General features: G+C 36.0%; 1 protein-coding gene across 3 annotated transcripts in view; it reads left to right on the top strand.

The window, feature by feature from the left end:
- The window catches only part of WDR7 (WD repeat domain 7), a 367,702-nt gene that overhangs the window by 105,488 nt on the left and 246,988 nt on the right, over positions 1-15,226 (top strand). For all 3 annotated transcript variants that reach the window (XM_044242906.1, XM_044242905.1, XM_044242907.1), the window contains exons 15-16: positions 3,422-4,191; positions 5,486-5,574. In XM_044242906.1, coding sequence (XP_044098841.1) covers positions 3,422-4,191; positions 5,486-5,574 — 859 coding nt within the window. The remainder of the gene's footprint in view (positions 1-3,421; positions 4,192-5,485; positions 5,575-15,226) is intronic.

The following is a 15,226-nucleotide window of genomic DNA, read 5'->3' as shown; positions in this document are numbered from 1 at the left end:
GTTTTAGGGACACCTGGGTGGCTCAGTTGGTTAGGCATCTGCCTTCTGCTCAGGTCATGATCCTGGGGTCCTGGGATCCAGTCTGACATCAGGCTCCCAGCTCCTCTTTGTGCCCATCCTCCTCCTCTTTGTGCTCACTCTCTTCCAAATAAATAAAAATAGAAAATTAAAAAAAAATACAAGTGATTTCATTGGGCTGTAGTAGAAGATATGGGGGTTGTGATGAAATTGGAGGCAGCAATATGCTTTGCTTTGCAAAGAAGTCTTTACTTTGGAAAGATTGTATCCTTGGATTCTAAAATGCCTTTGAAATCCTTTCAGCTCGGAAGAAACGTGGTCAGATGGGAGGATGATTGAGGCGGAAGGGAGGGACCAGTTAAGGAGATTTATTACAATTTTATGATTGAAGAGTTGATTAGCAATTTAAAATAATTTTGAATTTTTTTTTTTTTATAATGTCCTTCATTCATTCTGTCATGTACTCTGATAGGCTGACACAAGATGAGTAAAACATAGTTCCCACAGAGTACAGGAAAATGTAAATATGAAAAATACCCAACTGTGTCAACATAGCCAAGGTGTATATGTTTGTGACGTACAGTAGATATAAAACTTTATGGGCGCTGGATCATTACGAACTAACTTTCCTTTGGAGAATTAGGGTCTTGATGGAATAGAAGGGATTAGAGTAGAACAAAGAAGAATATTTTGGGCAAAGGAATAAATAAAAGGATTAATGGGTGGGAGAGCCTGGTTACGGGATGAGAGCCGGTTTGTTAAAGCCGGAAAAATACTTGCTATCAGACCATAACAGGCCTTGAATGTTGTGCTGAACGATTTTGCATTTTATCCTGAAGCTTTATTTTCTGATTTTGAGAATAATATATCATGGCTGTATACCATTTAAGAAATGTAGGGAAATATAAAGAAAAAAGAAACTAGTCTGTAATTCCATCACAAAATGTAATGACCAATATTTTCATGTATTTCTTCCCAGTGTTTCTCACCATGCTCAGATATATACTTAAGCATTCAATAAATGAAATCAGAACTATACTCTGTGTGCGTGCGTGTGTGCGTGTGTGTGTGTGTGATTTTAATCTCACTTAAAATTGGAACAGGTGGGGTTCCTGGGTGGCTCAGTCTGTTAAGTGTCTGCCTTGGCCCAGGTCATGATCCCAGAGTCCTGGGATCAAGCCAGCAGGGAGTCTGCTTCTCCCTCTCCCTCTGCTCCTCCCCCCTCTCATTCTGTCTGTCTCTCTTTCCTTCTCTCTCTCTCTCTCTTTCGCAAATAAAATCTTTTTTAAAAAATTGGAACAGGAAATTTTGCCATGTGGTTAAATGTGTCCAGAAAGCATGATTTGTAGTGATTGCAGTATTTATTCTATTATATGGCTACACTTAAATTATTTATCTGTTTCCTTATTGTTAGACTCTTTAGGCTTCAATTTAAAATAATGGCTACCATTTCACTGAACATCTCTGTACATAAATCCATGTCTGTATTTCTGACTATTTAGGATAGGGTTCTAGAAATAAATGCACTGGATCAAACTGTCTAAAGGTCTCACAATGTATTTTGCTACATTGCTCTTCTAAAAGGCTGCTTTTTAAATTCACGCCTGCAGTGTGTGGGTTTGACTTCCATTGTATTCCTGGATAAGTAGTTTTTAGTGTTTACTGTGCGCTAATTTTATAAATGGTATCTTGTAGTTATTTTAACAGTTATTTCCTTGACAACTAGTTTGAGCTGGTTTTCTTTTCTTTTTTTTTTTTTTTAAAGATTTTTATTTATTTATTTATTTGACAGAGCGAGATCACAAGCAGGCAGAGAGGCAGGCAGAGAGAGAGGAGGAAGCAGGCTCCGTGCTGAGCAGAGAGCCCGATGTGGGCCTCGATCCCAGGACCCTGAGATCATGACCTGAGCCGAAGGCAGCGGCTTAACCCACTGAGCCACCCAGGCGCCCTGAGCTGGTTTTCTCCTATATTTATTGACTCTGTTTCTTTTACTGCAAATTGTCCTTGATCTTTATGATATTCTCCCTCTTATTTGGGCATTAGTATTTTTCTCACTGATTTTAAGACATATTTATATAGATTATAACTCAGTCTTATTTCTGGCCCATTTTCCTATTTCTTATTTGCCTTTTAATATTTTTACAGTAGTGAATTTTATAGTAGTGAATCTTTAAGTATGTTTGGAAAGCTCTTTCTCTTCTTGAGATCAGATATATTCACCTGTATTTTGGTCTAGTTTTTAATCTGTATTTTCCATTTCTCTTTATAACCCATGATAATGGCAGCTTTTCGGTGGAAGAGTGATGTGACTGTATTTGTGCTTCAGAAAGAAGTCTTGTGGCTCTGTGAAGTGACGTTGGACTAAGGAGAGACTAGGGGCAGTGAACCCCACTGGGACAAGGAAATAAGGGTCCAGATGTGGTGACAGTGATGGGGGGACAGAATGGAAGAGGAAGGATTCTCCACGGACGGCCTGGCAGGCACAGCAGGTTCAGTGGCAGCGTGGACATGGGGACACATTGACTATGAGGTGCTATGGGACATCTAGATACAAGCAGTTGTTAAGTAGAGGATTGAAACTCCAGGGGGCTGGTCTGGCGATGATGGAAATTAGGGAGCCACAGGCGTCAGTCCCAACATAGGAGGAAGGATGAGTTTTCAGGGCAGCTGACGGCTGAGAAGGGTGGTCAGATCAGAAGGCTCACCAGGAAGGGAAGCTGGGAGAGGTGGCTTTTAATTTTTTTTCTTTATGCTTTTCTCTCACTCCCCCAGCAAAAACAACGATGTCAGATACTGCAAAGAGCTCAAGGAAAAGCAGGACTGAGAGTTTCCTTGGATTAGCCTCCTAACTTTCTCTACATTTGGCTAAAAGGGGCAGCAGAGGAGGAGAGAGATCTGTAGAAGAGAGGGCACAGTCAAAGATAACACTCTTTGTGAGAATCTCAGTAGACCTGCGCAAGTTCCGAACTGAGGGAAAAGAATCTGTGAATAGGGAGAGAGTGAAGGGAACGTGGAAAGAGGAGGGATTTGATGGTACAGCAACTTAAAGGGACGAGTTGCTGTGATAAATGGATTTTTCTTTTAGGTGGACCAGTAGTTCATTCTCAGAGAATTTGCATAGAGGTCACTGAAATTTTAGTCTCTTCTATGAGTGAAAGGACTCTGCTTCGATAACAAATTTTTTTTTGTTTTTAAATAATTGACCATTTTATAATTGTTTCAGCATAAAATCCTCATAAATTCACATTTTTTATATTCTGCTGATTGGTGCAGTTCGTGCGTTACTCTTAATGGTAGAGGCACCGAATATGCATTCAAGTTCTTCTGTTTATTCCTCATTCGTGAATGTATGCAATTAAACACTTCATAGTTATGACCATTAAAAAAAAATTTTTTTTTGCAGGGAAATTTGCCTAAATATTCTCATAACTCCCTGATGGTTCAAGCAATAAAGACGAACCTAACAGACCCGGACATACATGTGCTTTTCTTTGATGTGGAAGCGTTGATTATTCAACTCCTGACTGAAGAAGCCTCTAGGCCGAATACTGCGCTTATTTCCCCAGAGAATTTGCAAAAAGCATCTGGCAGTTCAGACAAAGGGGGCTCTTTTCTAACTGGAAAACGAGCAGCAGTTCTCTTCCAACAAGTGAAAGAAACTATCAAAGAGAACATAAAGGAACATCTCCTTGATGATGAAGAGGAGGACGAGGAGATGATGAGGCAGAGAAGAGAAGAGAGCGATCCAGAGTATCGGTCCAGCAAATCTAAGCCATTGACCCTATTAGAATATAATTTAACAATGGACACTGCAAAATTGTTCATGTCGTGTCTTCATGCCTGGGGTTTAAATGAAGTTCTGGATGAAGTTTGCCTTGATCGCCTTGGAATGCTGAAACCGCATTGCACAGTATCTTTTGGTCTCCTATCCAGAGGAGGTCATATGTCCCTGATGCTTCCTGGTTATAATCAGCCTGCTCGGAAACTGTCACATGGGAAAGCAGAAGTAGAAAGGAAGCTGCCTGCAACTGAGAGCGTTGGAAAGGGAACTTACGGAGTGTCCCGAGCCGTCACTACACAGCATCTCCTGTCTATCATATCTTTGGCAAATACGTTAATGAGTATGACTAATGCAACTTTTATTGGTGATCATATGAAGAAGGGTCCTACCAGGTGTGACCATGATAGTTTGATTTTATTCTCACATTTCAGGGAAAAAAAAAAAAAGAATGAAACCTCTTTTATTTTTCTGTTTAGTACTTTTTTTTTTTTCTTTTTTGGTTCTGCCTACCTTAGCATCTTTGTGTCATCTCAGTGTTTCCCCTTGAAATTTTAAAACACAACATGCATGATTTAAAACATGTTTAATCTTTATTCAAACATACTACATAGCTATTTAAACTGAGTAGCTCAGTTCAGGTTAAGTAAGTGAGTTAGGGACTAGCTCTTAGAATATAATCTTAGAATTGTATCTACTTAAAGTTTGCATTGACATTTAATTCAAAGTGTTATATTTGGTTGAAGTGCTTCTTTATGACTTATATGTAATGAATGATAGGTGTTTAGTAATTAGCTTCAGAATTTTGTGAAAATTTTGTCAGAATTCTTCAGTTGGGAGAGAGAAAACTTTTTTTTAATTGTAAGAGAGTATTATTTTAATATTTAATGAATATTGAACCTGATTTGTTATTATCTATTTTCTAGAAGTCATGAAGGCAAATTTTTAAACTGTGGTTTTATTATCCTTTATTGAGAGTTGATCATATTGAGAAATTTTAAAAAATCAAGTACTTAAGTAGTACTTACCTAGTGTCTGGTTCTGATGTAAGTACTTTTATAGATACTAGGTCATTTATGCTCTTAACCCTAGAAGGCAGGCACTGTTATCCTTTTACTACAGATAAGAAAACTGAGACACAGGTTAAGTGATGTGTCTAAGGTCACACAGGTAGTTGAGTGGTGTTAAAAGAATTCACAGTGAGACATACTGCCTTGGAAGTTCAAGATTTCTAATGCCGTATTACTTTTTTCAGATTTTAGAGATGAATTCTTTTAGACTCACTGTATTGTTCCATGAACTCATTTGGACCAATCATACAGGGAACGCTGAAATCTCAGCATGCTGATACTGAAGAATGAAGGACTAATTATGATATTTATTTGTCAGTGGTAGCACATTAAACTGTTCAGAAATATTTCTTAAATTAGTATAAAGCATAAATTGTAGATATGAAATTTTTGCTTGCTATTTGCTAATCATTCAATTGATTAAAATTTGAAAAGGAAAATGTTAATAGGTAAAAACAAAAAAAAGCCATCTTTTTGGAATGGTAAATTGAAAATGTTCTGTGTATGTTTCTTTTGCAATTCATTGAGGACTAGAAAGTTAAATATTTAAATGGTTCTGGAAATATGAAAGTATAAATGTATATATACATATATTTTCTTCTTTTTTTTTTTTTTAAAGGCCACCTCGACCAAGCACCCCAGACCTTTCTAAGGCAAGGGGTTCCCCTCCAACTTCCAGTAATGTTGTGCAAGGACAGATTAAACAAGGTAAAATTAAATCTTATTAAGTAATTGACCTGACATTTCAGCTGTAGAAACTGAGGAGGCATAACTAATGTATAATCATAACATTTTATTTGTCTCATATTGTTAAAAGAGAGAAAAGTTGTTATATTCCAGATGTAAATATGGATAATTAAGATGTCAGTTAAAAATAAATCGGATTTATTTAGAAACTGATAAATGAGCATATTTCACTTAATTTTGTTGTACTGTCTTTGACCTAATTTTTATGAATTAGGGGCACCTTAACTTGACAGCGCTAGTGTGTTAATCATGTGTATCTTGAGTTTAAAAGTTTTACCTGTTTTTTTAACTACATTTATAAATGTTTTAAATTAATGTTTTCATACTGTATCTATTCTGTTATTTGCCAGTAGTTCATGCTTTGTAATCCACAAGTGGAAAAACTTTCTTTTTATTTATGTCATTATGTGTCTTAATTTTTTTTTTAAGATTTTATTTATTCATTTGAGAGAGAGAGCATGAGAGGGGAGAAGGTCAGAGGGAGAAGCAGACTCCCCATGGAGTTGGGAGCCTGATGCGGAACTTGATCCCAGGACTCCAGGACCATGGCCTGAGCCAAAGGCAGTCGCCCAACCAACTGAGCCACCCAGGCGCCCCTGTCTTAATTTTTGTCTGTAGCTTTGTTTTTCATTAGTAGATAGAAGAGAAAATTGAGTTTTGCTTCCATTATTATCTTTTATGTCCATTATAAGAGTGGCAAATGAGGCAATCAGAGTTGGGGGGTGGGGGGTCACTTCTGCTTTAGAGAGCTTTCCTTCAGGCTTAGAGTTAATTCTGACTCTCTCAGAATGTGATGAAAGTGAAGAAGAAGTGAGCAAGAGATGAGATGTTGAAGGTTCTGCCTGTGAATGGTGACTTCAGGGTCTTCTTTTTTCCATAGTTATTTGTTTCTGTTTTAAAGATTTTTTTAAAAAAATTTTTTCCCATCCCTAGGACAAGTACTTTTCTCTTTCTTAGCTTATTATTTGGTATTTACTTTAATATCTTTAAATAGATGCCTGATTTTCAGTTTTAGGCACTGCTGGCTTCTCATTATGGGAGATAAACTCCCACATTCTCTACTCCTACTCCCATTGTTCATTCCAACCCCTCATGCTCACATCCTTTATTACCCTTCCTCTGATTAAAAATATAAACTCGTGTAAAATAATTTCATGTTATAGAAAAGTTTTGGTTGGATAAATTTTTATACTTGTGTATGTGAAATACATATACAGAAAGGTACGCAAAACGGAAGTATGTAGCTGAGTGACTTTTACGTGCTAAACTCCCTTGTAACTACATCCATGGACAAGAACTTGAACATTGCCATCATGCCCGAGGTTTCTGGTGTGTTCACTCTCTGTCATTAGTGCCCTCTTCCAAAAGTTAGCTACTGTCTTGACTTTCTGGGAAATCACTTTCTTTCTTTCCTTTAGAGTTATACCACCCGAGTTTAAAGCCCTAAATACTGTAGTTTCGTTTTGCTGTTCTTTGAGTTTTATATGAATTCCGTCAGTCATGGAGTATGTATTCTTTTGTTTTGGTTTATTTTATGAGATTTTTCGATGATAACTGCGTTTGAGATTTGCTCATTTCATTGTTTATTGTTCGGTAATAGTCTGCAGAATGAGTGGACCACAGTTTCTTTGTCCATTTTCCTATCGATAGACATTTGAATTATTTTCATTGTTTTTTGTAAATCTGCAAACGTTCTTGTATTTGAATCTTAATGTACCTTATCAGTTATCAGTACTTCTGTTGTGTATATAACCGAAAGTGGAATTTCTGCATATGTTTAGCTTTAGCAGATAATAGTATGTTTTTCTAAGTGAGTGACTAATACATATCCATCAAAATGGCTAAAGTGAAAAAGATGGAAAATACTGGGTTGGCTAGATATGGCGCAACAAGAAGTCTCATAGACCATTGATGAGCTAATGCTCAGCAGTGAATGTAGCTAACCCTGAATATTTTCCATTTCTTTCACTTGAGCCATTTTGGTGTATGTGCAGTAGTCTCTCAAGTGTTTAATTTACATCCCCCAATACCCATCAGGGTTGAATACTTTTTAGGTACGTTTATTGCTCATTTCTACATATGTTCTTTTGTGAAGTGCCTGTTCAACTCGTGTGTCTACTAGGTTTTTTTTTTTAAATGACTTGTAAGGGTTGATCTGTCACTTGTGTGTTATGAGCCCTTTATGTATTGCAAATACTTACTTGCCTTTCTCTCTTATTTTTGAAATTCAGCGTCTCTCAATTTCAGTGGAATCTAATATATCAATTTTTTCACTTACGATTAATATTTTTGTGTCCTATTTAAGAAGTTACCTTGATACCTCTACCCTGATAATCATGAAGATATCCTTCTGTTTTATAAGCTTTATTGTTTTATCCTTTTTATTTAGATCTGTAATCTGCCTAGAATTCAATTTTGGGTAAAATGGGAAGCAGGGGTCCTGATTTGTTCCCCACTGCTTTGCAATGCCATCCTTGTCATAAATAAAACGTTCTTCTATATGATCTGTTTCTGGGGCTGTTTGAGCCCGTTGACTTGCTTGTGTATTCTTGTGCCTTAATTACTGTAGCTTTATAGTAGGACTTGGTATTCAACAGATAGAGTCTTCCCATCTTATTCTTAAAGAATGTCATGGCTATTCTTGTTTCTTTGAATATCTCAATTGTCACTTTAGAGCTAGTTTCTCATTTGTTGTAAAGACCTATTGTGATTTCAACTGAAGTTTTATTGAATTTGTAGATGAGTTTGAGGAGAATTAATATCTTTGTGGGTTCATTCATTCAGTATATTCCTGTATTTATTTAGGTCTCATTTAGCTATTGTAACTCTTTTATAGTTTAATGTGTAGAGGTCTTTTTATTTAGATTTTTTCCTAGGTAAGGATTTTTAAAATATTCTTATAACTGGTATTGAATAGTTTGTTTTCTGTGCCTCTGGCATAGAAATGCAGATGATTTTTATATGTTGACCTTGTATCAAGCTGGCATGCTCTTCATCCATTATTTGTAATACTTTATTTGTGGATTACTTTGACTATATGGACAGTCATATGGGATACTTTTTCTATTCCCAATGTTTTCCCTTTAAGCTTTCATAATTATTATATCTCTTGTATGCTTTTTATAGGTAATTTATAAGAAATTAACTTTCCAGGGCGCCTGGGTGGCTCAGTGGGTTAAGCCGCTGCCTTCGGCTCAGGTCATGATCTCAGGGTCCTGGGATCGAGGCCCGCATCGGGCTCTCTACTCAGCAGGGAGCCTGCTTCCTCCTCTCTCTCTGCCTGCCTCTCTGCCTGCTTGTGATCTCGCTCTGTCAAATAAATAAATAAAATCTTTAAAAAAAAAAAATTAACTTTCCGTTACTCCTTTGCTAAGTGTTTATCATCTGTATATCATCAGTATATTATCATGCTTTTTCTGTATCTATTGAGATGATTATATAATTTTTCCTTTTATTCTGTTTTGATGTATTATCATCTTATATATTGTTGAATTTGGCTTAATATTTTTTGTTTAGGAAAAAGTTTTCTCTTCTTCCTCTTCCTCTTCCTATTCCTTTTTTTTTTTTAATAAGTAGCCTCCATGCCTACCATGGAGCCCAACACAGGGCTTGAACTCAAAACATTGAGATCAAGACCTAAGCTGAGATCAAGAGTTACACACTTAACCAACTGAACCAGCCAAATTCCCCAATTTTCCTTTCTTCTAATGCTCTTATGAAGTGTTACATTAATGCAGGTTTCAAAAAATGGATTAAGGAATCTTTTCTTTTTTTCTGTTTTCAGGTAGAATTTGTGTGAGATTGACATTCTTTCTTCCATGTATGTGCAGTAGAATTTGCTGGATTTAGATCTAGAGTTTTCTTTGTGGAAAGTTTTAAAATTCTAGGTTTAATTTCTTTCATTCTCATGTGACACTTCAGATTTTCTGTTTCTTCTTACGTCAGTTTCATTAGTACATATTTAGCGATTTTTCTAGTTCTTTTAAATTTGTTGTCCTTTGAAAAGGTACTATCTTTCAAATTTTTTAATATCTGTGATGATACCATCATTTTTGTTCCTGATGTTTTTAATCATTTGTATCTTCCCTCTTTTTTCTTGATCAGTCTCATCAGGCACTTATCAATCTTATTAGTCATTTTAATGAATCCTCTGTGCCTTTGTTTTTCCTTTCTAAGTGCATATTTTTTCCTGTCTTACTGAAATCTGCTGTTCTCCTGTTTTTTTTGTAGTTTAATATGCGGTTTATTTTTAACTTCCTAAGATGGATGGTAACTTATCAATTTTTAGCCCTTCTTCCTTCAGAGTACATGCCCAAAATAATGTTATCTGTGAATAAAGACAGTTTTGCTTCTTTTCAGTCAGTTTGAATTTTATTTTTCTTACCTTATTGCACAGGTAAGGAGTTAGAGAATGCTGTTGAATTGAAAAGTTAGAGCAGTCATGCTTGCCTCATTTCTAATACATGGGATAAAGCATCCAATCTTTATTAAGCATGATATTAGGGGCCCCTGGGTGGCTCAGTGGGTTGAAGCCTCTGCCTTTGGCTCAGGTCATGATCCCAGCGTCTTGGGATCGAGCCCCTGCTTCCCTCCCTCTCTCTCTGCCTGCCTCTCTGCCTACTTGTGATCTCTGTCAAATAAATAAATAAAATCTTTTTTTTTTTTTTTAAAGCTTGATATTAGTTGCAGGTTTTTCTTAAATGAACAGAATATTAAGTCAGGTACCCTCTATTCCTAGTTCGCTGAGATTTAAAAATTATGAATGGATGTTAGATTTTTTCAGATGATTTTTCTGCAGTTGTTGAAATTAGCAAATGATTTTTCTCATTTATTTTCTTAAAACAAAGTACATGAACTTTTGAACTTTAAAACAATCTTGAGGGTGACTGGGTGGCTCAGTTGGTTAAGAAACTGCCATCAACTCAGGTCATGATCCTGGAGTCCTAGGATCAAGTCCCGCATCAGGCTCTCTGTTCGGCAGGGAGTGTGCTTCTTCCTCTGATCTGCCCCTTCTCATGAGTGCTCTCTCTCTCTCTCTCTCAAATAAATAAAATCTTTAAAAAAATTAAAAAAAAAACCCTTGAGATCTTATATTAAACAACACTTGGTCATGATGAATTCTTCTTCTTCTTACAGATTGCTAGTATAATTTGCTAAAATTTCTTAAGAGTTTATGTTATGTTTATTAGGGATTTTGGTCTACAGTTTTCATTTCTGATAATGTTCTTTGTTCAGTGTTGGTAATAGGATAATGCTGGTCTCGTAGGAATTAGGATGTTATCCTCCCCACCCCACCCCCTTTTTTTTTGTATTTTCTGGAAGGGTTTGTTTAGGATTGATTTTATTCCTTATTCGTTTTATCTAAATTCACTATTGAAAGTATGTGGACCTGGAGTTTTCTTAATGGGAAAGGTATTAACTACAGACTTTTTTTTTAAAAGATTTTATTTATGTATTTGACAGACAGAGATCACAAGTTGGCAGAGAGACAGGCAGAGAGGAAGAGGGAAGCATGCTTCCTGCTGGCCAGAGAGCCCGATGCAGGGCTTGATCCCAGGACCCTGAGATCATGACCTGAGCCGAAGGCAGAGGCTTTAATCCACTGAGCCACCCATGTGCCCCTTAACTACAGATTTAAATGCTTTAATAGATACAGGGTTATTTAGATGTTTTATCATTATTATTACATCTTTGGTGAACTTTGCTGTTTTCTGTCAAAGTTATTGGGGAGAAAAGCTTAATATTCTCTTATTTTTCTTTTATTTTTTATTTTTTTATTTTTTTTTTATAGAATATGTAGATCTTTTTTTTTTTTTTTAAGATTTTATTTATTTATTTGAGAGAGAGAGACAGTGAGAGAGAGCATGAGAGGGGAGAAGGTCAGAGAGCGAAGCAGACTCCCCATGGAGCTGGGAGCCTGATGTGGGACTTGATCCCGGGACTCCAGGATCACGCCCTGAGCCGAAGGCAGTCGTCCAACCAACTGAGCCACCCAGGCGTCCCTCTTATTTTTCTTTTAATATCATATCTGTAGAAACTGAAATGGTACCCTCCTCTCATTTTTGTTATATATATTTTATGTTTTTTTTTTTCTCCTGAGTAGTCTGGCAATGGTTGTGGCTTTCATTATTCCTTCTTGAATTCCTATTGGCTTTTGCTTCATGTATTATAAATCTCTCTTATTAGGTACATAAACCTTTTCTTACTGATTTTTTTTTTTACTTTTGTCATTATGAAATGACCTCTATCTTTGATAGTATCTTTTGCTTTGAAAATCTACTTTGTTTATAATAATACATCCAGTTCAGCATTTTTGGTTACTGTTATTTGCATGGTATGTATTTTCTTGTCCTTCTACTTTCCCCCCATTTGGGGTCTTTACATTTAAATTGTGTTTCTTATAGGCAATATGGCCTACTTTTTGCTGTAGTGTTTAAGCCATTTACATTTTAATGTGGTTGTTGATATAGTTAGTTTGAATCTGTCATTCTGCTATTTTTTCTCCTGTCTCATTTGTTCTTTGCGCCTTCTTTTCTTTTTTCTACTGTTTTCTTTTATGATTTCACTTTATCTCTTTTATTGACTTATAAGCTAATTGTTTATTTTGTTATTTTAATGGTTATTTTAGAGTTTCTAGTCTACAGAGATCTTTAATTTTTAGAGTACCTTCATTATACCATTAACATTTAATATTAAAACTAAAATGTTATACTTGCATTTTTTAAATTTCCTGAACTTTATCTTTGTTTTGTATTTTACATTTATGTATTTTATAAACTCTTCAAATCAGTATTATTTAACAGTTAATTGTATTTTAAAGGGATTTAAATAAGAAAAGGAATACATTTAACTATGTAATTACCATTTTTGGTGTTTTTCATTCCTTTATGTAGATGCAGATTTTTGTCTGGTGTAATTTTTTTTTCTGCCTGAAGTAAACATTTCTTGTAGTGAAGGTCTGCTATTCTTTCAGCTTCGCATCTGAAAACGTCTTTATTTGCTTTTGATTTTGAAAGATATATTTTGTCTGGTATAGAATTCTAGGTGGACTATTTGTATCTTTCAGTACTTAACAGAGGGTACTCTATTATCTTCTTACTTGCTTTGTTTTATTTTTTTTTTAGAGGTTTATTTATTCATGAGAGAGAGAGAGTGTGCATGTGTGACCACGTGTGAGTATGGGAGGGAGAGGGATAAGCAGACTCCATGCTCAGTGTGGAGCCTGAAGTAGGGGTTGATCCCAGGACCCCAAGATCACAACCTGAGCTGAAATCAAGAGTCAGATGCTCAACTGAGTGAGCCACCCAGGTGCCCCCTCATTTGCTTTGTTTTTAACAAGAAATCTGATGTCATCTGTATTTTCCTATTTAACATTAAAAATTTTTATTTTACTTTATGACTCTTGCTGTTTTAAAGATTTTCTCTTTGTTCTTGGTTTTGAGCCATTTGCTTATGAAGTGCCTTGGTGTAATTTTCTTTATATTTCTTGAGGTTGAGTTTATTGAGCTTATTATTTTTTTATAGTTTTCATTAATTTAAAAAATTTTTCAACCATTATTTCTCCAAATATTCTTTCTATTCTCTCCTCTCTTCTCCCTTTAGTGGACTCAAATTATATGTACATTAGGTCACTTGAAATTGTTTCATAGATCACTGATGCTTTATATTTGGATTTTTTTCCCCCTGTGTTTTCATTATTTAGTTTCTGTTGCAATGTCTTCAAGTTCATTTGTCTATTTTTGGCAATATCCATCCTGGTATTAAGACGAACCAGGGTATTTTTCATCTCAGACATTATGATTTGCATGTCCATAATTTTGATTTGTATCTTTTTTTATATCTTCATTTTTTCTGTGTAACTTTTTTCAGTATATCAGCTATAGTTATAATAACTGTTAATACCCTTATTTGATAATTTTGACATCTCTGTCAGTTTGGGGTTCATTTTTAATGGATCCCCCTCCCGCATTATGGACTGTGCTCTCCTGCTTCCTTGCGTGCTTGGTAATCATTGTTAAATGGCAGACACTTTGGATTTTGGATTTTCAGTTGGGTACTGAAGATTTTTATATTGTTATAAATCTTTTTTTTTCTTTTGTAACTTATATTCTGGATACAGTTAAGTTGCTTGGAAACAGTTTGATTTTTTTCTGGTCTTGTTTTTGATTTGTTTGGTGGGTTTAGAGTCATGCTCTAAGGCTAATTTCCCATTACTGAGGCAAGAGCTTCCTGAGTATTCTATCTAGTACCCCATGAATTATTAATTTTCCAGTCTGGCTGGTGGAAGCAACATGGTCTTTGGCATTATAGTTTCTTCACACACATGAACTGATCAGTGCTCTGACTATTCCAGGGGGATGTCTGAAGAACTTGATCTTTGAAGCTTTCTTCTCTCTGTCCAGTGGATTCTAGCTGCTCTGGCTTCCTGAGACTCTCAGCTCTGTCTCTTCAACTCAGGGAAACTGTGGGGCTCTTCCCTCAAACTTCTTCCCGTATCTTGGTCGAGAAACTCCCACAAAGCAATAAGCTGGGGCAATCATAGTGCTTGCTGTTTGTCTCCCAACTCCTGACTCTCAGTTGATCATCACTTGATGTCCAGGGGCTTGAAACCATTGTTTTATGTGTTTGGTTGGGGGAGTTGTTTTAGATGGGATTATAAATCTGTTTCATGTTATTCCATCTTGGCCAGAAGTGGCAGTTCCTCTCCCTTTACTTTGAAAATGTTCTAAATATACTATTACTTCGTAAAGTAAAAATCATTTATGTTATATAGAGTTTCAGTATTTTTAGAGCCATTACTTCAGAGAGAAATGGAAACAGGCTCACAAAGGTAAGAGACTTGTTTAAAATATGGTTAGTTATAGTGGTATGATTAGGATACAACAGCACCTTTTAACTCTCAGTCTGTGCTTGTATTTATGTCCTAAATCCATTAAAAATATCTTCCAGCTTACACTGTACAAATCAGTGGCAGGGCGTAATCTCCTCTATTTAGTTAGTTCAGTGCTTCATTGATGATGAGTTCCTATTTAGGGGTGCCTAGGTGACTCAGTTGTTAGGCATCTGCCTTCGGCTCTGGTCATGGTCCCAGAGGCCTGGGATTGAGCCCGTTTTGGGCTTCCCGCTCCCTGCTTCTCCCTCTCCAGCTACCCCACTGCTTGTGTTTCCTCTCTTGCTGTCAAATAAATAAACAAAACCTTTAAAAAAAAGTCAGTTCCTGTTAGAGATGGTATTTGTTTTCCTCATCATTACCATTGTTATTATCATTCTTTGTAGTTGATATTTCTTCTTCGATTACATTTTCTCCCTCTGTAATCTGTGACATTGTTGTGATGCATTGTGTACTCCATCACCGTTACGGCATTGAACTTACTCACCTGGTCAGATCTGAGGATGTTACTTTGATTTGAATACTTTAATGCTGCTCCTCTCATAAAGCATCACGTTTTGAGAGCAGTGAAGAGGGGGAGAAGGACACTAAGAATTGAGGCTTTTTCCAAAGCATTTATTTAAGGCAGTAGAGTTAGGAATTTCCATTTGAAACAATACAGATGCTTATCTTTTAAAGGGAATAAAGATTAGCAATCTGTAGTGAGAATTACATTATAAAATA

The sequence above is a fragment of the Neovison vison genome, chromosome 3, assembly GCF_020171115.1.
Source record: "Neovison vison isolate M4711 chromosome 3, ASM_NN_V1, whole genome shotgun sequence".
Lineage (NCBI taxonomy): Eukaryota > Metazoa > Chordata > Mammalia > Carnivora > Mustelidae > Neogale > Neogale vison.
This window is presented reverse-complemented; position numbering and strand designations above follow the sequence as displayed.